Here is a 26,898-nt window from a genome sequence, read left to right as displayed (position 1 = left end):
CTGTTATTAAAAAAAAAAAAAACTTTCAGAAATAGTTTACTCAATTTGTGGATTCTTTCTGTCTTGCCATTCTTCTATTAATGGCTCTGTCAGCCAGAGCCATTAACAGCTCTAACTTGGAAGAAGACAAAATGAAAGTCAAAACAATTTGGATGACTACAGGCAAGTTCAGGGGAAAAGTGAAGTTGAAGAAGTGGTTAATAATGGTTCATATAACATTTCTGGGAAACAGGGGTAGTATATTGTTTTTGTGTCCATTCTCTCCATTTAGGACAAAGGGAAAGATGACAGCACACTCCAGAAGAAAACTTTCTATGACTAGGTCATTGGTTAAAAAAATTACAGGCTGATGAATACTACCATATAAATTAGTCAAACATTTTATTATAGAGTATATAATAATATCAAAAGCACAAAAAAGACTTATTCTGAAAAACAGGAAAATTGTGACATTACAGAAGTAGAATTCAATAATTCCAGCCTGTTTCTATGGATACTAGTGCCTAATCACCTCAGTTAAAACAAGATACAAATGAGGCCAAGGTTACACATCTGATCCCCATATGGATCCTTTAGCATTATTTGGTTTCTTGAATTGAGACATGTATTCCCAATTCCATGTTTGCTTCCAAATGTTTGCTACTGGTCTTAATGGGTACCAAAGACTACACTCAAATACAATCAAAGCTGAGAGAAGATAAATCTTCAAATAAGGACAGCATGATTAGCACTGTCATCTAATCTAAATAAAACAAGCCACCAAATATTCTAGTACATTTGAAGTGAATTATGCAAGAAGTAGTAAGAATAACATTCTATGGTAGCTAAACTGGAGAGGACTAACAAGTGGAGTAAAAGCCATTATTAGCATTAAGGGTTACCAAATTCTTAGATATGAGTAGTTGGCAGCTTAAGAAAGTTAGCTCTACAAGATTTATCATTATTATTCTTCCAGTTTGTTCTTACAGGTCATTAGTATTCTTTTAAAACTTAGTCCCTGAGAGATCCCAGACTATGTCAAGTAAAGAAATTAAGAGTAAGCTTGTAGTCTGTCTTGTTTTAAAAAAACAAAGCCCTATATGAGCTCATCACTACAATCTTTAGTATTTAAAAAGTCAACAGTAAAATCAACTTCTAAAGAACAGCTTTGAGAATACACTGAGGGGTAATAGAGTCAAGGATTTAACTGATGGTGCCGAAAATACATATTATTTTAAAAGGAACGACTTTTAAAAATTTGTGCCACCCAGCTTATTAGTAAAGTAGATTAGCAACTACTGATTTATTGCTTTTAATATGATGAAACACCAGATTTGACAGCTAAATTAGCAGTGGGATACAAGTACATTTTTATCTTTAATTATTTTTGTAGAATAGGACATATCCATATCCATATAAAAAGAGACTATGTAGCAGATGCCTCCTAGAATCAGCCAGTTCTTGTAAACATTGCATTTGTGCAGATTTTCATACTTTGATTCCAAAATTGAGAATTAGGTTAAAGGCAAATTTAGTAGCCAACCCAGGGGAAAAAAAAGAGTTCAGTTTGACTTCCTGCAACATATGGTACCACTTCTCCTTTCAAAAACAAAACAAAACAAAACAAAAAACCTAGCAGCACATAAAAAAAGTTACAAAACGTTTCAGTACTCTTTTTTTCCCTCCCATCAAAAACCGAACAAAAATAAAGTGCAGCACCCATAAAAGTGTCAAGAAAATAGCCAAGTTCTTCCTTTCTTGTAACAAAATAGCACTTGGCCTCAGCAGTCTTAACCAAATTATACAGTGTCCATCATTTTGGGTTCATCATCTTCTTTATGTACCACTGAATTTAAACTGCAGAGAGCTGTATTGATAGAATACTGAAGATAATCTGGATTCTGGGGAAGGAAGAAAAAAAAAGAATATATAATAACCAGTTTTATGCCAGTACACATAATCACATATGCATTTTCACATCCTAATTCTCTACAGTATAACAAAGTAGGAAAGAAGATATACTTTGGAGTCAGACCAGCTAAAACTGGAAAAATAAATAAAAAGTAGGCTATTATTTGCTTAACCCAAAGAGATGTGATAAAGACAGAATATGTGTAAACAGAAATGTAATAGACATCACCTTTTCTTATCCTTTTAACAAAACTATCATTTTAGTTATTCATACTAGGCCATGTATGCAGCTAATCTTCTATGTAATATATGTATACACTTATTGATAATTTAAATAATAAATGTAGCTTGAAGGCAGCAATGAATTTTGAAGATTACTATCGAATTATAGCAGTAAATGCTAAAAATGCAAAACATCTTTACAGAGGAAAAATCCACTTACTGAGTAAAATAAGCTTGAATAAAAAATCTGAAGTACATAGACCCATATTTAAAAAAAAATAAAAGAACAGCTGAGATTTTATTTATTCTTTAAATAGATAATTCATAAATGTTATGTTTGCCCATTTCTAAAACTAAGATAAAAAAACCAAAACCTTGTCCAATATATGCAAAAATAAAACCGTGATTTGTTAAAGCACTACTATTAAGGAAATAAGGCCTTAAGATCCAGGATTTCAAGAAAATTTTTCCCTAGAATTCAATTTAGTCTACCCAGTCATTCTAAATATCTGCTAGATACTTTTACAAATACGTCATCACCTAGTTTAATTTATTTTTATTTAACAAACACCAGGGAGGAAAGTCCAAATGGCACAGATGTTTTAAACCTTCCCATACCTTAAGGAGAAAGGGTTTTCAAAAACTTCTTAATAAAGTATAATACTATATAAATTTTTTTTTAAGCCAAAAAGCTAGATAAATTATTCCCAAGCAGGTCTTTATGAAAGAAGTGACACCAATAACTGACTGAGGTCTGGGACATTCATCGTGAACTTCAGTTCTAATCCTGCCTCTATCCTGTATTCTGAGAGTTGGCTAAGGAGATTCTCCAGAACTCATTTGTCTTGAGGCTATCATGTCTCCCACTTTGAGAAAACAAAAAGCAATTGATATGCCTAACCTGACTTTGCTTAAATTACACTGGTTGGCTCATATTCTCATCTCAAAAATTTTCTTGTTTCGGTGACAAGTATCTTCTAAAAGCACAGGATTATCTTGCACTATTTGTAGTACATGACTCAACAGTCTGTAATGCAAGTGAATAGGTGGTGAAGCAGGAAATTCAGGATTAGAGTATTAGCTCTATCACACACTTCAACTGACTTCAGGCAAATTATTTAACCTAAGTTTCAGTTTACTTATCCATAAAAATGAATGAAAATAAACCATAGAATTTTTGAGATTAAACAATAAAACACATGAAAGTGTTTTGTAACCTGTAAACTGATACAAAAAGGAATATTATTGTGGCAAGATTTTCTTTCCAACTTCCTCTAAATTGACAATTTAGTCCCTCAAGTGGCCCCTCATCCTGTTTCCCTCAGCCAGTCCACAATACTGTGCATCTAGCTGAAATCTTAAAGCTCTCCTCTTCCTCAGGCAGATTAGGTTAGGATACTAAAATTCTCACTCTATGAGGAACTGCTCTGTTAGCCAGATTAAGTATAAGCAACCCTGATAATGTTAGCAATTAAGTCAGAATCATGAGTCTAGCCCCCCCACCCCACCCCACCCCCCGGCCAAATAAGTATAATGGATGCCTTGCAGTTATTATCAGTTACTATCTGTTATATTTACCAAAAACTTACTTCCCCCATTCCAGAGGCAACTTTTTGATATTTTACTGAATCAAACACCTTCAAAGTCTCTTTATTTGTCCACATGAATCATGTAACATTTTGATTTTAGGAGGTTGATATATTGGATATGACAGTGACTTAAGTCATAAAATTCCCTTGGAAAAATTAGTTCCCTATGGGCTATATCTCAGGAAGTGAAATTCACCATTGTATTTAAATACCATTTAAGATTTGATATTATATAGGAAATCTTCAGAGGTAATGTTTCTTACAAGTTGGGGGGGGGGTACTATTAATTATTTAAAAATCAGAACTTGATGATTTCCATCCTTGAAAATGATAATTTTAATTGAGTTAAATATGATCAATTGCTTTCCTTATAAAGCCTACAATACATGTGACTGGAATGGTGAAATTATAGTGACATAAAGTCAAGACACTGAAAAATCTCAATCTTTTATCACCTTATGAAGTTTAAAAATAAATCTAGGACTCTCCTCATCTTGTCTACTAAATGAGACTTTCCATTTCACAATGCAGGCAGCAGAATAAACTGGTCTTTAAAATCCTGGCACATGGAAATGAGAGATGATTGGACTAAGATGCTTCCACTACAATCAAATGGGAAGGAACTATCTACCAATAATTTAGAACTGAGTTTTACATAGTATCAGCTAGATGAGTGGTCTGATTCCTTCTTCTTTTTGCTATAAAGTCTCTGATGCTGTTGACATGGTTTTTATCTTGATCTAAAGATTGATTTAAGTAGTTGTTGATACTACCAGACACAATATTATAAGCTATATTAATGTGAACTAAGTGTTACATCTGATAGGCAACACCACCACTAGAGATGGTATTATATAAACCCATGTAGCAGACTACCTTGATTACCACTTTCATGCATGCTCTGAAGCTAATCCATTTAAGAAAAGAGAAGAGATTCAATGCATAAAACAGGACTGAGGATTACCTTTTGAGGCAAGAATATTCAAAACAGTCACACGTGTATCACATATAAGATACTCCAAAATAACAAAAACTATGATTTAATATGTTTACAAAATAAATATTAACTTCTCTAACTTACCTGTGGTAAGGATTCTAATAAACCTATAGATCCAACACCAGAATGGGGAACATGATTCTGAACTGTCATAGGTTGAAAACTTTGTGATTGAGAATAAAGTCTTACTCTTGACTTGAAAGCTTCAAGTTCATTTTTGAATGCTTCAAAATAACCTTCTTCCTCTGCCTAGAACACAAAAAACAGACTGTTTTTCAAAACCAGAGTAAATTCTAAAAAGCTTACAATACAGCTGGTTGAGGAAATAAAGAAAAGGTGAACAGTCTAAATGTAGACACCATTATGGCCTCTTCAGATTTGTGACATCTACTTGTTTTATAGGAACATTAATGACTAATTTGTTCCATTTCTTACTGCTTCAGCAAAATAAAACAAGCTAATAGGAACTCACAAAAGTAAAACAGGTTTTCTCTTATCTCTCTTGATTTATCTGGATCTTTAACAGGACCCCAAAATCCTCATTTCACCTTTCACATTCATTCCATTCTCTTACCATTGCCAAACTGTCACAGGATATTCTTTAAAAAGATTTAAATTAATGAGGGGAAACTATTGCCTACTTCTAATAATTTTCTGACCCTTTATTCTCTATGAAAACCAAATAAAACTCAACATTCTACTTCATTAGGAGAACACCTTTGTGTTTTTAGTTAAACAGGTACATCTTTTTCTCCCAACATTATGGAAAGAAAAAAATACAATGACTTATGATGACATGTAACATATTCTATATCAACAGAATGCTGGCTTTATGTTCAAGTGGTGGAAGAGAGCTTATCAAATGAAGTTTAGGTTATATAACCAGGTTAAAACCTCTATAAATTAGTCATTAGCATCAGCATACAAATAATGCAAACAGTATTCTACTGCCTTCCCATCTTCATAAATTTCATAATAATTTCCTTAATCACATTTTAGCACCTTTACTTTAATTAATATATGGGAGTCATGTGGACAAACAGAATGTTAGCCCTGTGCGTAAGGCCTAGGGATTCAGATCTAGAGTGATTTGACTTTGTTTTATTAAGTAATCCATATAGGCCACTTGCTTAATTTCTTCTTTTTTTTTTTTTTGGTGGCAGGTTATTGGGGGTTGAGATAGAAGAGATAGAAGAGATTCAATGCATAAAATAGAGGACCCCGGGGCAACTGACCACTGAACCATATCACCAGCCCTATTTTGTATTTTATTTAGACACAGGGTCTCACTGAGTTGTTCAGCGCCTTGCTTTTGCTGAGGCTGGCTTTGAACTCGCGATCCTCCTATCTCAGCCTCCCAAGCCACTGGGATTACAGGCATGCACCACCGTGCACAGTGCTTGATTTCTTTATACAGGTTTCCTTATCTACAATATAAGAACAGAAATCCTCATAAAACATGACAAAGATTTATAAGTTAATCCATATAAAGTGCCTTGCACAAAGTAAGCATCTTATGAATATTATTGCTTAATTAAAAAACATATTAAAAATACAATGTAAGACGGAAGACTTCAGTGCCTTTCAGTTCTACTTTGTTAAATTGTCAAAGAATATATACACTTTGGACATGTTCCATTGTCATATTAATCACCAGTTTAAATACATCCATTAATACAAGATGAAAAAAAAAAAGCTCCTATGTGCCATATAAAAATTTAGAAAAGTCACCATAAACCTAGCTAGAACACCAACTCATCAAAACTCTACATCAGAAGGGTTTTAGGGTATTTTAAGGTAGAACTGTTGCCACCTTTGTAGGGTTTTTTTTTAATATTAAAAAATAGAGGACTGGGGTTGTAGCTTAATGGTGAAGTGCTTGCCAGGGTCGGTCTTAAGTTCCACCCCCAGCACTCTCCCCATCCCCACAAAACACCTTTTGGTATATTTCTTTTGAACTTCTAATTTTATATGCTGAAACATATCCTGTGGCAAAAGAGCATGTAAGATACACATGTGTAGTTTATTCAGCAAAAATACAACCTTGTACCCATAAAAATTAATAGATCACTACTAGTACTTTATAAACCAGTTCTGAAGAGAAATTTTCCTCCCTAAGTTATCATTAGACTTGGTCCTTTGCTTCTTTAATTTTACTGCTTATACACATATCCCTCAACTACATATTGCTTACCTCTGCCTGCTATAAAAATATTTTATAAAATACAGAATATTTAAATATATGATCTTTATCAAAATATACTTTAAAAACTGATACTGGTTATATCACTCTGTATTTTATTTTATTCACTTCCCAGCTTTTTCATCCATACTGATACTGGTTAGTATTTTACCAAATGAATATAGCATAGTTTATTCATTCTATTGTTGTCAGACATTTGAGTTGTTCTCAGGCTTTTTGTTATTATGAACAAAACTACATATTTTGGCATCTACTGTATAGGTATAAGAGTTGCACTAAGTCAAACTTTGGAGCTTAGGACTCTTTAACAATTGAAAATTACTGAGGACCTGTAATTGTGTGGGTTATATTTGTTAATATTACTGTTGGAAATTAAAAGTGAGGAATTAAGGAAAATAAAAATAATAGTAAAAAACTCATTACATACTACCATTAATAACATTTTTATTTTAAAAGACTATTTTTCAGTGTTAGGCATGGTGGCATATGCTGGTAGTCCCAGCTACTTGAGAGACTAAGAAAAGATAATTGCTTGATCTCAAGAGTTTGAGATCTACCTGGATAACAAAGTGAGAACCTGTCTTAAAAAAAAAAAAAAAAAAAAAAAGCATGTGAAAATTGTATTCTCCAAAACTGATTCAGTGCCATTTTTAATTTCTGCAAACCTCTCTAAGGTCTACCGTAACAGAAGACAGATTATCACATCTGCTTTGGGATCAACTTCAATTGTACACTTGTGAGAGAATAAGAATAAAATAGCAAATACCATCAATATTATCATGAAAATACTTCTAATCACTAATCAAGGCCCTCCTGAAAAGGTTTTAAAGACTCTCAGGGGTCCCTCAACTACATGTTGATAACATATTCTCTAGGTTATAAACCTAAAATAATTTTTGGGTATTCACTTATGTGATTGTTCAATTTTACTAGAAAAATTTCCCAAATGGTTATTAGAATTTATATTCCCACTAGCAGTGAATTCAAGTCCTAACTGTTCTACTTCTTGAGCAACTTTCAAATTTTTACTCATCTAGTGAAATGGTAAGCTTTGCAGACATTATCTATTTTTTTGTGACATAGCCAACATTTTTGTGTTTATATAAACATGTACCACTTCCTCTAAACTTACAGCATAAACATTTCTTAGAGCATTAAAAATGTTCCATAAATACCTAATGGCTGCATAAATTTATGTATACTACAGGTCTTTTTTTTTTTTAACCATTCCTCTAACTATTGAATTTTTGGGTTGTTTCTTAATTTTTCCATTACAAAGTCTGATTTCTTATTAAACTGTGAATATCCTATATCCTCCACTTCTGAAATGGTTTTGCTTTCCATTAGCAGGTACTCAATAGTTACTAAATGGATAAGTGATAAACTATCCAAATATACACATTCATTTGAATGGATCTCAATTTCACATAAATGCTATAGTATCAGTCATAAGAAAGTATGTATGAATACATAAAAGATTATATAAGAATAGCTCCTTTAAGACTCAATTAGTCTGTGGCCTTCTGGTTAAATGGTTTCTCCTCATGTGTACAGAACAAAGGGGTCTCAGCTATGACCTAACCTTCCCATTTAACAATACAAAATAACTGGGTTGGGGAAATAGCACAGTAGTAGAACACTTGCACAAGATCCTCAGTTCAATCAATCCCTAGTACAGCCTGTGGAGTAGGCGGGGGTGGGGGGTGCGTGTTGGGGAGGCACACCCTTAAAACAGCAACAACAAAAAATACTTACTTTGGCTTTTTGGAAAAATAAACGAAAACATCCTCTTGGATCCACATTACAGTTTTTGGCCATTTCCATAATAAATTGCATTACTACAGCTTGATGTGCTATTTGTTCCATTAGAGCCCCTTTCTGAAAATAAATAAAATTATAAGAAACCTCTAGAACATATTTAATTGGGATACTGATTCAAACTTTAAATCTTTAGGGTTACTTCTGATTTTGTTCTTTTTAGTTATAAGTCAAATACTATGTGGACATATAAACAGTATATCTCAATTCTTTACTATTTTTATGTGACCAGAATTATTAAAGGGGACCATGCTATTGGTCTGACTTAAAATGTGATTACCATTTGGATTTTTAAAACATCACTTTCTAATTAGAAAAGAAAAAGGATATAGGAACAAAAGCAGTTGAGAGGCGGCAGAGAACACACCAGAAAAGTTTATATATGCTAACAAACAATTATTTTAAGTTCCCACATTAAACTCAAGTAGGTCTGAAAACAAAAACAATTAGAATTCTAATGACCTTCTTGCTTTCATTTAAAGTAAACAACATAATAAACAAAACACCAAGTAAGAAATCAGAATTCCACTAACATTTCCCACAAAGTCAATATGACCAAGTAACACACTAAAATTTTAAGATTCACACAATACCTGCTCAGCTTCTAGGTGAAAACACCATAGAATAAGATATTTAGCAGTTTCTTCACATACAAGGTATGGATGGTCAGACAAAAACCTCTGACTATCATCCCATCGACTCAACATACCTGCAAAAAAAAAAAAAAAATACATATATATGTGTGTGTGCATATGTATATATATATATATATATATACACACATATACATATATATGAAATCATGAATGCTAAATATTTTGTTTCTTCCTGTGAAGAAAATGTAAAATTATTCTCTTTAAAGGTAATTCATATTACTAAAGCAGTGTGTATGGTAAAAGGGCAAATGAAAAGGGATAACACTCTTAGAGCAATAGCCGCTGGACTAGAAATAGCTTCCAAAATTCACAGAAAGTTTTCTTTCAGATAATGAAGCTAATGTAGAAAGGACAGTTTAAAGTCAAAAAGTCTTGCATCTGTAAATGCCCACAGTCCCAGGCAAATCGAGACAAGTGGTCATCTTAAGGTTAAAGTAAAAGACCTGATTTACTCAGAAAACAGAATCTTTTCTATTCAAATGATGGAAAAGAAAGCAAAACCTCAATAAACTGCACTTGGCACACTTAAAGACTTTAAGACGGTATGTTAAAATGGTGACATTTACCAATTTAAGAAAATTATCTACTGGTAAAGCAATGAAGCCAGTATCATACTAGTAAAAATAATCATTTAAATTATTTTAGCTTTTTACTCATGATGTCTGTTTATACTCACAGTAAATAAAAATTTCTAAAAAGTAGTTAAGTGTACTTAAAAATGGCTGCCATTGTTTTCAAGATGTCAAATGAATACAAATACTACCTTAAGAGTATATGCATATTTATAAGACATCTCCTCAAAGTCAATATGACCAAATCATCATAGAACCAGACAAGTATTGTACTTTTAATTTTTCCAGTTGGCTTTATACTTGAATAACTTCAACATAACAATGTTAGCAGCTTTACACTCCTCAGATCCACCCAAGGAAATATGGATGTTACCAAATCATCATGGAAATTTTACAGGGCTGTTTTAGTACTCTGGCAATAAACTTTCCTCTAGACACAAAATGAACTTCTATATATTAAATTCTAAAGTAGAACACAATAACAAACAAAACTATTGCTGAAAATACGCAGCAACATATAGCAATCAGATGAAAATACATGATTAACTTTTCCTCAAAAGAAAAAGGGGGGGGGCATAAAAAAGGTTTTAACATTTCTTATAAACGTTTTATAAGCTTTGTGTTATTTCCCCAATACTTTGATGACAATGATTATTAGGTCATTTAAGATTCTAAGAAACAGAATACTGAAAGTTTAAGTAACTATTTCTCAAAGTATAGAGTTAATAATGACTCCTGGAAGTCAGAGTAAATGAAAGCAAAATCCTTATTTCTTATACCTGAAACCATAAAATTAATCCTATGAAGTAGTTTTGGCTTAACCTTCTTATACTTCTGAAAAGCTAATATTTCAACTCTATTTACCATCTGTAAAGCATTGCTTTTCTTCTTTACTTCTCCATGGTAGTATTGTGACTCCATGAATTATCAAAATCCTATACATTTTTGTTATGAAATGTATGAAAGGGTTAATAAAAATACTTGTAGGGAACCCTGATGGGGTTAGTAGCACTTATAAGGGTCATGAGGAAGGGTGTCATTATATGTTAAAAGTTTTTTTTAACAACTTATGTAATACCCAAGACAAAATTAACACTTGAAATTGAAATTAAACAGATTTTCTGTTACTGAGAAATATTGTCATCACTTTACTTAAAAAAAAAAAAAGATACTGAATTACTAGGAAATTGAGAAGTTACAGGTAGTTTATACAAATCTCTGTGGAGGGAGTATGAAATTTTATGAAAAAAATACTTAAAGAGAATCAATACAGGAATAGAACATGACTAAAACTATTGATGTTATTTTGGAATTTGTAAATAAATGTAAGAATAACACAATCTAGCAGGATGGCTAGGAAAAAAAGATTCTAAATTGCTTTTTAATATAACCGCTTCACCATTTACTAACTTGAGCAAGTTCCTTTACATGCCTCCATTTCCTAGTAGAACAGGGCTATAAGTAAATAATACCCGACAGGATTTTTAAACGATTATATAAAATGAATTCATAGAAAGCACTAGAAATAGTGCCTGACACATATTAAATAGATAATAAGTATTAGGTTACTAACATGATATAAGAAATATTTATTAAGCTAAATCTTTGATCAAGGATAATCCAATCATCTAAACTAGCCAACCAATTTCTTTGAAAGCTTGAAAAACTTCACTTGGACAATTTATTTCAATCATATGCTTTAATTTATGTATTTCCCTGGTGAACACCTATCTAAATCTCAGTCTATCCATCTCTCCATATTCAACCTGTTTCCTAAAATGGTCCCCAAATATGCATATCCTTATTAATTTCTCTTTCCTTTTTGCACTATACTTACAGAATGAAAACATTTTAACATTTTACACTGTTCATCTATAATGTCCCAGCTAGGTTGTTAATTTATTGAGGAAAGACATATATATGACTATTTTTTTGTGTGTGTATTTCCAGAGCCTCAAATTTCCTGTATTTCCAATCACCTATGCACCAACAATTTCTACCTATACGACTACATAAACTCATCTTACTTGAAAATCAAACCCATTCTTCCATTTCTGTCAACCTACAGGCTTCCTGGATTCTATTACTCACTCAAACATTCTAGAAATTCCTCTGACATTTCCATTTCTCTGACATTAAAACTGACTATCAAGTTCTATGGTTATAATACCATAATCTGTTAATAAATTTCTAATGTTAAGCCATCCTAAAATTCTTAGGATGAACTCTTTTTTAAAAATTTATTTATTTATTTATTTTTTGTACTTGTAGATGGTCAGCATGCCTTTATTTTATTTGCTTATTTTTATATGTGATGCTAAAGATCAAACCCAATGCTTCACACACGCTCAGCAAGTGCTCTGCCACTGAACCACAGCCCCCACCCCTTAGCATGAACTCTTAAAAATATTTTTCAGATTATAAAAATGAAGTATACACATTATGAAGAATATGAAAAGTCCAAAACATAGAAATCAATTGCAGGTCTACCACAAGCGATATTAACAATATTTGTGTATTTCCTCCCAGCCTATTTGAAAATGAACTTTAGAGAAACAAAATTAAAATCATATCATAATCTTCTCTTTGTCCTATTTCATAGTCTATTCAAGAATACATTATCCTATTATAGTTTATATTTTTACAGCTTTTGATAACAATTCGTCCAGATTCAAAAAAATGACAAATCATTGCTAACTTTGTCTGGATGGGAAGATGACGTGCTCTGAAAAATTGTTAAATGAATCCAAAAGCAGCGCTATAGATCACAAAGACAGTGATGTCAAAGATACCTATAACTTTGAATAAAACTGTACAGTGAAATCTAAGAAAAAATAGGTTTTTTATCTAAATAAGTATTTTGTATTTATAAAATGTGAATCAAACTAACAAATACAAATGTAGAAAAATAAGATTTCAATACTTCGTAATACTCCACAATAAGCATTGTACCATTTATCATTAGATGGTAAATTCCATCTAATTATAAGGGTAAAAGCAACACAAGAAAGACAGCCAACAAACAGCATAAGGGAAAGTTAGGAAAAACTCTTAAAAAATGTAAGTACAGAGTAAGACCATAAAGTAGTACTGGTGTGAAGCCCCATATCCTAAACAGTCCCCCAGGCACCAGGCTCATCTTTCAAGAGTCTGAAATGCAATCCAAGTATAGAAAGTCTCCCCATTTGAAAACTTTAAATACAGCTGCTATTCCAGGTGTGTTTAAAGGAGTGTATCAGTGTGGTCATCATTCTCAAACATGCTTTTTTCCTTCATTACAATACGCATACAACACTAGAAAAATGTGCTTTCTCCAAGCAGGGATAGCATCAAACATTCATTGTCTTGCTTCAGGGCTCTATCATCTCTGTGCCACAAATTTAGTCAGTGAGGATTTTGACTGACTCATCATCCCTCAACTGCAAGTTGGTCCACTCTATGCTGATGGAACTTGGTGAGCAGGAAGTACTGGGTACCTCAGATGTCTTGGTAAGATACACGCATGCCAGAGAGTAGAAAAAAAACACATGAAAATTTTGGGCGCCTACTACCTTAGTAACATTTCTGTGGATCCAATGTGCTGCAGCAAGTAGGATATCTCCTCCAAAGTGAAAAGTCAATATGTATTTCCACTAAGAGACAGGCACAATGTGAATCTGGGAGTGGCTATCAAGTCTGGTTGGGTTCGAAGACAGCAATGCTCTGGTTAGTATTACAAGATGAGGTAGTGGATGTTTACAACATGCAATGTTCAAAACAATTTTGCTTATCAATGACCTATAGGTGTCAAGTTAGCTTTTACCCTCAGCTACCTCATTACACGTACAATAGTTTCATAAACTAAGGAGTCATTGTAGCACAGGCTTGAGATTATGCAGATTCAACAGTATGGACTTTCCTCATTAGGGATGTTCCAGTATCCCAACTCAGCACAGCCAATGGATACCTAATCTGCCAGTAGCAGAAACCAATGCCAAAACCTCAATATGGCAACATACGCAAGAGAAACTATACAGTCATCAAGAAGCAGGTTACATATTTTGGTCCCATTTCATCTTAAAGAGACAGTAATTTCTCACCTGAGAAAGCCCATTCTAGATCTGGAATTGCCCTCTTGCTTACCATGTTTCTATCAGTAATATATCTGTGGTCCTACTAAGTGAATTATTCAATATCCTACATGATTTTTTGGTTTATTTATAACAAAAGAAATGATGACTGTAGGCTCATGAAATCACTTGTCTTATCCTGAACATCATTACTCAGAAGGAGGTTTTATAGAATGATGAAATTATTTATTAAAGACTCAGTCATAGTACTAGGTGGGTTACAACAACTTGTGAAAACTGGGATATTTTCCCACATAAAATTACTTTTGACCAGACCACCCAGTTTACAATAAAAGTGAAGGAACTATTTCTCACCTACTAGGTTCCATGGCTCCAAAGCAACTAGCCTATAGAATACTAGATGGGTAAAAACATCTTCAGGGATGCTGTTCTACCAGAATCGGTGTATGCTCTAAAAGAGCAACCAGTAGATGGTGCATTATTTTTTCTTACAGCAGAACACATAGACCTAGAAAGCAGGGACTGTAGGTGGGAATGGCAGCTCACATAATACAACTAAGACAAATAGTTTTTACAAAGACATAAGGCTCTACTCATTTAAAGATTTCAATATCTATCTAAGGGAGGACTGCTTATTCATTTTTTTCTATTATAAAAAAATATCACAATGGGGGCTGGGGTTGTGGCTCAGCAGTAGATTGCTCGCCTAGCATATGTGAGGTCCTGGATTAGATCCTCAGCACCACATAAGTAAATAAAGGTATTATGTCCAACTACAACTAAAAAATAAAAATATAAAAAACATCACAACAATAATATGTAGAAATGCAGACTTTGTCGATACTTCTTCATGTACTAAGTTTTTCTTTGTTTTAAATAAGAGGTATGAAAAAATAAATTCTTCATGAAAAAATAAACAGATGGGAAAACACTGACAATACTATCCATTGTTTTGACATTACTGAAGCATAAATGAAATTTTAAATACTTTGGGAGAAATGCCAACAGGAAAAAAAAAAAGATTTCAAAATGCCATTTAAAATATTCGTGAACATAGTGTTCTTTTGTACTGTTTAAATTAACATATTACTGGTGATTTAAAAAAAAAATATGAATTGAACCTTAACTCCTAAAACTTCCCAATAGCATTTTCATTCCAGTAGTATACTGTCTATAATTCATAGAATACAACATACTGTTGCCTGGCTGCATTTCTACATGCAGCTATGGTTGCTATATGGAAAACTCTTTATCTGTTCCTCACAGGCAGGCTCAGATGTTACCTTTCTTGGGAAGCCTTCACTTTACATTGACCTCATCCCAGTCTTCTTCCCCCAATAGAAAAACTATCAGTTCTTTGCATACATATTTCTATCACTACATTTACCTGAATAACTGTTAAATAACCTGCTTGAGTTACACAGCATAAAACCTTAAAAAAAATAAAAAAGAATGCTAATATTTTAACAAAAGGATAAGCAGATACCAAGGAAGAAAAGAAAGAAAAAAGCAGAGGCTAGTCAAGATTGGAAAGAGACCATGGAATAAAGAAGATGGTTTCAGAAGGTATTATTAATAGACTGAATTTTGCTTTTCCTAACAATTTGATTTGTTCTATCAATCTATATTATTTATGACCCCAAAAAATGATTTGTACATCTCCAGAAGTAGCTACATAACTGGAATCTGTTACATATCTCTTTTTTTGGTTCCCATTTTATAAATTCATTTTTTGCACATATACATATGATACCAAATATTATAAAGAAGAAATTCAGAGAGTAGACTTACCAAAATGTCTGATTTTTTGTTCATATTTCTGCATAAATGATTTTGATTTATCTTCATCTTCTGTTTCTTTTCTTTTATCTTGATTAATAAAACTCTATGAAAAAATTTAGAAATTAAAGTTAGATTTTATGTTCTTGAATCTTCTTTCTTAGACATTGAATGTCTAGCAATTCTTCCAATAAACAATATAAAAATGTGGTGTAATATGATCTATTATATCATTATTAAGTTCTTCATTAAAAAGGTAAATTTTTTTTCATTTGAGAGCTTAGTTTTGTTTAAGTAATGTGTGTTTGGAAAATTATAGATTTATCTTGAAAATCATACAGAAAAAACCAACTGAATTAAACCGTTTTGTTAAAATGGTTGCCCTACTAAAGCTAGGTTCTTTACATGAATAATTTAGGTTTACACTATTCATTTCCTGTGAACATTTGCAACTCTAGCCTAATTTTTGGATTCTGCTGGAAATAAACTCAGAAATTCAAAGCACATGGAGTATTTACTATAAATTCTTTGAGAAGAGATAAATCAAAACATAAATCTGGGTTGTACTGCTAATAAATTTTTCTTAAGAGGCAAGTTTGATTCTTGAAATCGAGTACAAAATTCTATTAAAGAAGTGCTTATTTTTATCTCTAGCCAGCAAAACTGACAGCATAGTTTCTCAGAACATTCTGTGATTACATTTATACCCTGATATTATCACTGCCCAAAATAAAAAGTAAAACCAGCTTTCTGTCAGTTTATGACCAGGAAGCCCACAAAAGTTTATACATTTCAAAATAAAAGCATTTTCCCCTTTATATATTCTGCCATCTAGACCAGCACTGTCCAATAGAAATAGAATCCAAGTCACAAATATCAAATTCCTATTAGCCACATTAAAATGCAGAAACAGATGAAACTAATAACTACATTATTTAACCTAACACATCCAACATATTATCATTTTAACATGTAAGCAAGACAAAAATATTAATGAAATATTTAACTTTTTTTTTTTTTTTTTTTTTTGATACTGAGCCATCAGAATCTGGTGTGTATTTTACACTTACAGCACATCTCAGTTCGGACTAGCCACATTTCAAGCACTCAATAGCACATGTGGCTAGTGGCTATCAAGTTGGACAGCGCAGATCTAGACCAGTCCTCTCAAGTCTCAAGCTCCCAGACAAAACCAATGTACGATTTTGAGTAAATGACTGGAACATAAAAACAGTCCTAATTAATTTGTGATATAAATGTAGGCTATGTTAAAAATTAAGTTTAAAGAAACAATTAAAAGCAGGAACAAAATGAAAATATTTTCTTTGTGAGCACTGTGTTAAGAAACATTAACTATATAAAATAAACATTGCTTTGACTGTTCCCTCTGGAAGAAAAAACTTTTTAAAATTATTTTAAATATTTCGAGGGTATAATGTAAAACAGAAGTAAAATAACACTTAAGACACACCCCTTAATACATTTATACAAATAGCAAATTATTTAAATGAAGAATGATCCTGTTGTAGGGGAGAAAAATATATATAAATTAGAACAGGCACAAAGAAAGTCTAGAAAGAAATGACTCATTCTTAACAGAGGTTATGTCTGGAAAATAGAACTAAATGTAAAGGGAGCCTTTGAATTTCTATTTTACATGCTTGTTTATTGTTTATTTATCAATAAGCATGTTTTACTATTAAAAATTTTCTCAAAGAAGGAATTATTGATATGGCTAGTGGTGATGCACATTTACCTATGTGTCTTACTGACTGCTGTAGTAGAACTGAAGATGGTCCAGAAGAGGCAGTTAATAAATAGTGCTCAATGAGTGGGTGAGAGTGGATGCCAGGAAGACAGAAATTAAATAAGTTATAGGATGAGAAGTCTAGATAATAAGGATGGTTAAAGACAGGGCTAATGTTGATTTAGACAAGAATGAGCAGCCAATCTCTATAGCCCAAGGGTTAAATTCAGAACAAATACAAAAAAATTCCCCTTAACAAATTAATAGAAAATGACTGTCTTTCATTGCCCCAATAAGTTGCAGACCAAAGATTTAAATCAAATACTTGATTTTTAAGTTCCAATTTATACATCTTAATAGAGTGTGGATTACATAACTATATCTAGTTGTTAATTTTTACTGGGGATTGAACAAAGGACACTTTACCACTGAGCTATATCCCCAGCCTTTTTAATATTTTTATTTTAAGCCAGGTTCTCACTAAGTTGCTGAAGCTGGCCTCAAATTTGTGATCCTCCTGCCTCAGCCTACTTAGTTACTGGAATTACAGGTGTGGGCTACCAGCTATTTACTAAAATTTTACACATGAGATTTGTGTACCTCAAAGTAAAATGTTACCCAAAGAATAAACAAACAAACAAACAAATGAATAATCAAGCAGGGATAGGTTCAGGGATAATCAAGCAAGTGAAGGTACAGATCAAATGAGAATGACAGAATGATGACGGTGTTGATGTGCAACATGGGGTTTGTCTGTTTACTTTGTGTATATTGATATATACATTCATATATATTATAATGTATATTTAATATTAAAATATTAAATTTATATTAATATATATATAATATTTTCCATATTAAAAAAGCTAAAAAAGAACCAAATTCTCTCCTACATTATATGTTCATGGGTTAATTAAGGAAAGTGATGACATCTGAATGTCTATCTCTGTCTATTCTCTACATAAACGTAGTAACATCATCCCTGCTTCAAGTTCAGGGAACACTAATAGAGGATAATATACAAAATCCACCTTTGTGGTAAAGGCAAAAGCTTTTAGCTTCTGATAAATGTTTCCTTTAGTCATTTTAGCAAAGTGGAAAAAAGTTAACATAAAATATTTGTGCCTATAAGTATGTTCACAGATTTCATTACATTTCTACAGAGTAAGGCTCAATACAGAATGCTATGCTTCAACATAATATTACTTTATCCCATATTAAAATCATTAATTCATAAAATTATTAGGCTCTAGCCTGGTGCAATGGCCCATGCCTGCAATCCCACCAGCTTGGGAAGCAGAGGGAGGTGGACTGCAAGTTGAAAGCCAGCCTCAGCAAAAGTGAGGCACTAAGGATCTCAGTGAGACACTGTCTCTAAATAAAATACAAAATAAGGCTGATGATGGGCTCAGTGGTCAAGTGCCAGTGTTCAATCCCCAGTCCTCTCACCACCCCCAAAAAGTTATTAGGCTCTGACTTTCTCCTCCTTCTCATGCATTTTGAAAAATCTCTAGAAGCTCTAGTTTTCAAATGGAAAACAAACATATAATCCCTGAACAGTGTGAGAAATATGGGATTTTAAAAGTCTATCATTAATATCTATTATCTGTTATCTTCATTAATAATAGACATCATTTTCATTCTTTTTTATTTATTTCCTTTTAGATGTATTTGAACACAATACCTTTATTTTATTTATTTATTTTTATGTGGTGCTGAGGATTGAATCTAGGGCCTTAACGTGCTAGGCAAGTACTCTACCACTGAGCCACAACCCTAGCCCCATCATCGTTTTCATTCTTAAAGGTATCTTTAGTAAAGGATATTCAACACCTTTCTTTACTTTATCTAGTCTTTAAATCCCAGAGTAAGGATTTTATTCTTCAAATTTAATCCACTGTTATGTTATCAAGTCACTGTACTTACTTTTCTATTTCTTCACTTATAAAATAAGGTGACTGAATGAAAATAACTCTTAATGCAATGACTACCAAACATAGGGTACAAAATGAGATGTGAGAGAAAATTTAACTTTGATTTAGATATTTTCTCATCCTTAAAATGTCTAAATCCTTAAAAGCATTTTAAGAATGCTTTTTATATATAGTATTTGTTCAACATTATCTTACATAAACAATTAATTGAGCCTGGTAAATTATAACTGCCTGTAGAGGCTACTGATATAGCTTAGTGACAGAGCACTTTGCCTAATATGCACAAGACCTGGGGTTCAATCTATAGCACCACAAAAACAAACAAAAGAAAATGGAAAAAAAAAAATACTGCCTACAAAGCTGGGTGCTGTGGTGCATGCCTGTAATCCTACAACTCGGGAGGCTGAGGTAGGAGGATTGCAAGTTCAAGGTCAGCCTGGGGAACTTAGTGAGATCCTGTTTCAAAATAAAAAATAAAAGGGCTGGAGATGTATCTCAGTGTTTGTAAAACACTTGTTTAGTATGTTCCAGGCCCTGAGTTCATTCTCTAATATGGGGGGGTGGGGATGGGAGGCGGGCATTGGGAGGTGGATGCAACAAACCTGCCTGTAGTCTGCAGCTCTAGAGTAAGAACTTTTAAATTTTTAGACTACAGTTTAGATTAAGAAATAGATTGTACGTTTTGTCCTAACATGCACACAAATACCTAAAACATTAGTTTTTCAATACAATATTGACCCTAAGTGGGATGCACTTTGATCTTTTCTATCAGATTCTACTTGAAAAAGAAAAAATGCTGCTTGGAATGCACCAAATTGTTTTCATAGCCTACTTAAATTGGTCATGACCCCATGGTCTGAAGAATACTGTTCTTCTGTACTCTCCCAGCAATAAATGGTCTTTGACTTTTTCTTCTTCAGCTACAAAAGTAAAAGAAAAAGGCCTATATATTCTAATGAGAAACACAATACTGCTCTTAAAACAACTTGACAAACTACTACACTATTTTAAGAGACAAAAGAGTCTGAATTATTTCTAAAAAGTTCTTTTCAGTACTATGACATTGTCTAGATTACCTCCTAAATTTACTAAATATTGGTAACTAAACAGTGAAAAGATTTTTATCTAGTAAGTCCAATAACTAAATGTGTTACCAAACTGATAGCAAGCAGGTAGCATTGCAATGTCAGAAAGTACTCGTAACATCTGAGCTTTACCACATACCAGGTTTTATGCTACCACACTTTTAAGACATTACTTTATTTTTTTTTTTTAAAGAAAGAGTGAGAGAGGAGAGAGAGAGAGAGAGAGAGAGAGAGAGAGAGAGAGAGAGAGAGAGAGAGAGAGAGAGAGAATTTTTAATATTTATTTTTTAGTTCTCGGTGGACACAACATCTTTATTGGTATGTGGTGCTGAGGATCGAACCCGGGCCGCACGCATGCCAGGTGAGCGCGCTACCACTTGAGCCACATCCCCAGCCCGACATTACTTTATTTGAAGCTACCAAGGCTAAGAGATGTTAAGTGACTTGTTCAAGGTCACAAAGCTAGCATGTAATAAAGTTGAGATTTAAGACAGTCTAATTTCAGAGCCCAAACTGCAGTATACCATGTGTCATGCTATTGTCACATATTTGTATTAAGGACTACTAGAATTAAGACAATGCTGGAGTACTTGTACTTTCCATAAACTATCAAAATTTGAACACTTTACAAATATTTGGTTGTTTTGCTATCAAAACGTACAAATACTTAAATTTTTCTTCTTTCTTTATAGCCCAATAAAAGGTCATACCTTATTAAAAACATCCTTGCTAATGGCATCCATGTTCCACAGACACATCCTCTCTCTTTGTACTAAAGCCTCTTCTTTCTGTCGCCACTCTTCTTCTCGTTGCCTTAGTTCTGATACTGCTGTTTGTGCTTTGGCATGTTCCTGATCCAAGGACTCAGAATTATGCAGTGCTAAGCTACCAAGTTTCTGCTGAGCTTCGGCAAGATTCCATTTGCACGCCACAGAGCTCTTCACAAACTCTTTCTGCTTTTGGCAAGCCAGCTCAATCCCATGGCTATACATCTGAATAGAAAAACAGTATTTGTAAGAAATGAAAGTTGCAATTGATATATTTGTGCAGCACAGCTCAACTCTTTTTTTTTTTTTTAAAGAGAGAGTGAGAGAGGAGAGAGAGAGAGAGAGAGAGAGAGAGAGAGAGAATTTTTTAATATTTATTTTTTAGTTTTCGGCGGACACAACATCTTTGTTTGTATGTGGTGCTGAGGATCGAACCCGGGCCGCACGCATGCCAGGCGAGCGTGCTACCGCTTGAGCCACATCCCCAGCCCACAGCTCAACTCTTTTAAAAATTTTTATTCAAAGGATCTCTGTACAATGTTTGTGGTGCATAGCCTATCCTGTGTTCTTTGCCTACAAGTTACATTTTTATATTATAGGCCTTGTTTCATCAAGTAGATTCTAAGCTTCTTTGTTAACCTATGTCCCTCCCCCAACAACTAACAACACCACAAAGTCTGGAAACTATCACAGTGACCTGCATATAGCTGGTACTCAACATGTGACTCACAGTCTTCATAATCCTGGACCAACAGAATGAGAATAAAGATTAAATCTAGCTTACCACCTCAACACTCCACGTGTTGAAAACCAGATCTTTAGAGTTTTGTTCTGCAAGTTCTTCGAAGGAAACTTCTTTTGTTTAGAAATAATTATTTCTTGATTTCTGCTTTCTTTGCGTATTATCCCAATCCCTAGTGATCAGAGAAGATCTTAATAGAAATTTCTATTTATAATTGATTATATCAGACAGATATTCCTTAACTTTATCCTAATAAAAATAGGCAAAGTTATTTAAATTAATAACTGCCAACTGTTCTACCCTGGTGATTCTATCCTACTCAGAGTAGTAATTACAGATTTTTAATATTGTGTTTTATTTGTTTGTTTATTTATATGGTGGTACTAAGGATTAAATACAGTGACACTCTACCATTAAGCTACAGTCTATTTTTTTATCACATATATATGTGTATATGTGTGTGTGTGTCTGTGTGTGTGTGTATATGTTTCACTAAGTTGCTGAGGACCTTTCTAAAATTCTGAGACTGGCCTTGAACTTGTGATCCTCTTGCCTTGTTTCCACCTGAAGTTACAGGCATGTGCCACCGAGTCAGCAGTGATATTTACTTAATTGCTGTGTGTAAAGCAATATGGTAGTCAAAAAGATGAAGGCATATTATGATTTCTTGGCCAAATATAAATCAACTTCAAACTACTTATTCAGAATAATTTCTCTTCAATCTGTTCCTATATATATCTCACTATTCAAAAGCTCTTATAACTTTACACCTAAATTATACAAATAATTTGTCTCATTTCAAGCTATTCTCTACTCCTCTACTCCACTACGCTGGAGTCATCTTTCAAAAAAAAAAAAATACAAATTCAATCACATTACTCGTTCTTAAGACTCTTGGAATAAAATGGAAATTCTGTGGCATAGCATGGTACTTCAACATTTCGTTTCCTATAATGTCTCCAGACTCAGTTCTAGGTAGTCTTCTATTTGTTTGCTTATTCTTCCCACCTTCAACCTGTTGCCCCCTTCAGTTTGGCAATCCTCCTTGCTCTAGGTAAACTCCTATCTCCATTCCAGATTCTAACAACCCATAAGCTTTTTCTTATTCATTCTGTTCCTACCCAAGATATAATACACATTTTATATAATATTTTTCATATAATATTGTACTTATTTGTATTTTCAGCGTCTAAGCTTCTTGAAGGGCTAGCATTCAATAAATAGAGGAATAAATGAATCTTCACTTCTTAGAACAGACTGCTCAGGTGGTAAAGAATTCTAAGGCAAGTAGCAAGTAAGGCCTCCTACACTGTTATAATGCAGATGTTTTATTTACTTATTCAACAGATTTGTAGCCCAGGTCCCCTACAAGTAAATCAAGTAAAACATTTATTTTTACTTTTGGCTATCTTAGAATAGGATCAAAGAAAAAACTGGAAACTAGCTATGCTGAAAAATTGCGCCAAAAAAAGAAAAATGAAACTATAAAACTTAATTTATAAAAAGACAAAGCTATACCATACCTTACATTTTCAAATTATGTGGAAGCAAAACAATTTTTTTTAAATCAAACCAATTCTAAAAATAATTTCTATTTAAATTCTTCTCCATAGCAATTAGAGATACCATTTGGCTACTTGGGCAAACTATCTAGGATGTATTCAGATTAAGTAAAATATTAGGTCATATTTTAATCCATGACCTTGATGTCTTAGATGGATATAATTATTTTTTAATGAACATAAATTCTGAAAAGGAACTGCTAAAGTCCACTAATGTTAGTAACTTTACATTAAAAATTCTCAAAAAGGATATCTATATTCTAATTTGCTTTTACCTTAATTGGGATCTCAGAATCATACACTGCTTATTACATTAAGATTTCTAAATCTATCATATTTGGTAAAAATTAATCCAAAGTTTTTTTAAAGAATAATTTTAAATGCCTATTTATTGGATTAAACATTTTATTCTTCCCGAATATTCCAATTCAAAAATTTAAGTCCTAAAGTCAGCAAGACAAAATAAGCAGAGTTGTAATGAACACCTGAACTTAAAATTAGAAATCACTTTGCAAATCTGAAGACTATTTAAAGGTAATTTCAGCTACACAGTTTTATAGTATTTCCTAGGATGAGTAGTGTAGTAGGTGGGCAAAAATATTGTACTAGAAGTCATAAATTCTAATTTTGACTCTGCTACAACTAGCTATATGGCCTCAGGGAAATCACATTTAGTGAAGGAGATAAGCCTATTCACTTATAAAATATTTTTCTCCTATTATGAGTTTGTGAGTGCACAAGATTAATATACATTTTTAAGAGTTTCTCTTAAGTAACTTTTGTGATTCAATTATAATGTACTGAAATTCTTGAGACTTTTTTCTCTCCATCTGCCTTTAAAATTGACAACAGCAACTGCTGTTCATTCTCTCATACTTCCTTCCTTCCCCCACCTCTGTAATGCATTATAGGCTCATAACACATTTTGTATATAAAAATGACACTAGTGATCCATAATTAGTGGGTGACTACTGACACATCAACCCTTATTCTGCCTCACTTTCCCAGTGACCCGTTGGCTAAGTACAGACTGTGGTTATGAAACAGCATTTTTCTCCGTGTGAAGCCAACCAACTCCATTAGCTAAAATAAGACTGATGATCCTATACTTACTAGAAAAACAAATTTAAATCACTCATCTTCATTAACATTGAGCACAATGAGTTTTGAGGGAAAACTGTTATTAATTCTATTATGCTGTTATTGAACATCAGTCTGCAGAAAGCCTAGGCAGACATCTACAATCCATTTCGTTGAACATAATAGTATTTAGTCTATGATCCCGAAATACAGCCCAAAACATTCAGGTTAAGAGAAAAAATATGAAAAGGTGATGAGTATGTAAGCACTACCTACGATGGGACCCAGAAAAATCCTAAATATCATATTTGGTTAAGTTGCAGAGACAAGAAATCTGGATTGAAAACAAGTAGCATTAGGAATCTTAGCAAAGAGTCTGGAAAAAAAAAAAAGAAAGAAAGAAAGAAAGAAAGAAAGAAAGGCTGTGCCTGTATGTTTTCACTGGAGAATGTCATTAAGCAGTCAGAACTAAAAACAAAACAGCAAGGGAAAGTCACCCGACTGGAAGGTGTGCGCCAGCATCAAAACCGAGGTTTACAAAATTTGCTCAGGTGTTAACGTGGGTTAAAGAGCACGTGAAATCTTTATGTGAGGACTCAGTGTAACGTTGAAGTATAACCACTAACTATTCCTATCAGCCGTGCATAAGTACACTGGGGCCTTTAACAGAATAAAGTATTCGGACAAAAAAGCACGCAACGAGAGGACAAAGGGTCAATGTCACACCGAGTGTGCCGCCCCAAATCTGGGCGCTGTCAGGAAAGAGGGAATGAGGAATATATTCCAAGGATGAGAAGAAATCATCCAAGGTAAGCGAAAATGTGTGCGTGGAGGTGGTGGTTGGGAATGAATATATGGCTACCGCTTCTTCACTCCAAAAGATGCTACAATAGCGGAGGAATGGCATCAGGCCCCCGGGGTTGTAGTGGGTGCAGAAGTGGGCACAGAAGCGGGTCGTAGAGACGCGACATTTTAGGGGGCTTGGCGCCAGCATCTCCCCATCCCCCAGCAAAAACGTGGGCCCCCCTCACCTGGGCGCCACCGCCCGGCAGCGGCGGGCAGCGGGGAGAGCCAGGGGACACATCCAAGTCACTCTCTTCCTCAGTCTCACCCTCTGCCCGAGGGAGGCTCCAGGGTCCGGGCGGCGGCCACGGTTGTTCCATGTCCAACTGGCCGCAGCCCTACAACCGCCACTGCCAACGGACTTGGCGTGAATGGAACCTACTGCACCGAGCCAGCCACCCCAGCCAGCCGGGGCCGTTACCCAGAATCCCTCTGCCGGCAGCGACGCCGACGCACACCCGCGCTGGCCTGGCCGCGCAACTAGCGGACAGCGGAAGAAGTACTCAGCTCGCTGCGTCACTTCCTGGTGGGCGTGGCCTGGGCGCGGCCCAGGTCTTGAGTCTCGCGCTCGCGCGTGGAACTGGAGCGCTTTCTCGTTTAAGTCTCGGAAGTCTTTCAGCCTGCCAATCAGTCCGCGATGGCTCCATGGGTGGTGAGATGTTAGTTAGCGTTAGATACTGTTGTTTAGTGTTCCTTACTCTGTAAACCGCGGATCCTAGCCTGCGGGAGTTACTTGGACGGTGTCCACTTTGCGTGTTTTTAAAGCTGCAACTTGTTTTTGTACAGTTGGTATATAAACCAGCAGGTCTAAGGCGGAAATGGAGAGGGCTAATTTTTTAAAAGCAGAGCCAATTTACCTCTCATTTCGAATTACCCGCAACAAGAGAGTTCTGCAAAATTTGGGAGGACAGGGACGCCCTAGATAAAACACTGGAGTGAACACGGCTCCAAAAAATTAAGACTAGTACCGCACCTATGGAACGTGTGATCCGTATTTCATTTAATTCTAAAGATTTGTGTTCGTACTATCAGGCACCCCGCTCTCCACCGCCGCCTGTTTTTGAGAAGAAATAAACTGAACGTGCCCGAGGTCACACATTTAATTTAAGAGGAAGGGCTAGAATCCAGCCAAGCAAGTATAATTTCAAAATCTGTATGTTTAATAATCAAACCTTGCTGCCCTACTCATAGAGTCTCAAATAAGAACAGCAAAACGCCACTCTTTCTTTCAGTCGATTAGACTAGCACATTTTTGAATTTGATAAATAATAAATGTTGACCAAAATACAAGGAATGCTGTCGGAGAGAATGTCAGTTGTACAACCTTTTGGGAGGAGTAAAT

At 34.1% G+C, this 26,898-nt stretch overlaps 1 protein-coding gene across 1 annotated transcript; it reads right to left on the bottom strand.

Annotated features, from left to right (window-relative positions):
* Nucleotides 1-1,275: 1,275 nt before the first annotated feature.
* Cdc37l1 (cell division cycle 37 like 1, HSP90 cochaperone) lies at nt 1,276-26,011 on the bottom strand. The gene is made up of 7 exons (XM_077797024.1): nt 25,745-26,011; nt 21,273-21,554; nt 15,809-15,902; nt 9,313-9,428; nt 8,657-8,779; nt 4,783-4,947; nt 1,276-1,880 (listed from the first exon to the last, which is right to left on the bottom strand). The coding sequence occupies exons 1-7, from the start codon at nt 25,874-25,876 to the stop codon at nt 1,779-1,781; spliced, it is 1,014 nt and encodes a 337-aa protein (XP_077653150.1). The 5' UTR covers nt 25,877-26,011; the 3' UTR covers nt 1,276-1,778.
* Between the last annotated feature and the right edge of the window lie 887 nt (nt 26,012-26,898).

The sequence above is a fragment of the Urocitellus parryii genome, chromosome 4 (genome assembly GCF_045843805.1).
Source record: "Urocitellus parryii isolate mUroPar1 chromosome 4, mUroPar1.hap1, whole genome shotgun sequence".
Classification (NCBI taxonomy): domain Eukaryota; kingdom Metazoa; phylum Chordata; class Mammalia; order Rodentia; family Sciuridae; genus Urocitellus; species Urocitellus parryii.
Note: the sequence above shows the minus strand (reverse complement) of the source record. Positions and strands in the feature narration are given on the sequence as shown.

Bases quoted from the DNA above. Each gene is read 5' to 3' on its own strand.
- Cdc37l1 (XM_077797024.1), bottom strand. From the start codon at position 25,876: ATGGAACAACCGTGGCCGCCGCCCGGACCCTGGAGCCTCCCTCGGGCA. The intron at 21,555-25,744 runs GTGAGGGGGGCC...TTTTCTATTCAG, and splicing joins TGCCGGGCGGTGGCGCCCAG to ATGTATAGCCATGGGATTGA. The intron at 4,948-8,656 runs GTAAGTATTTTT...TTTGTGTTCTAG, and splicing joins TATTTTTCCAAAAAGCCAAA to GCAGAGGAAGAAGGTTATTT.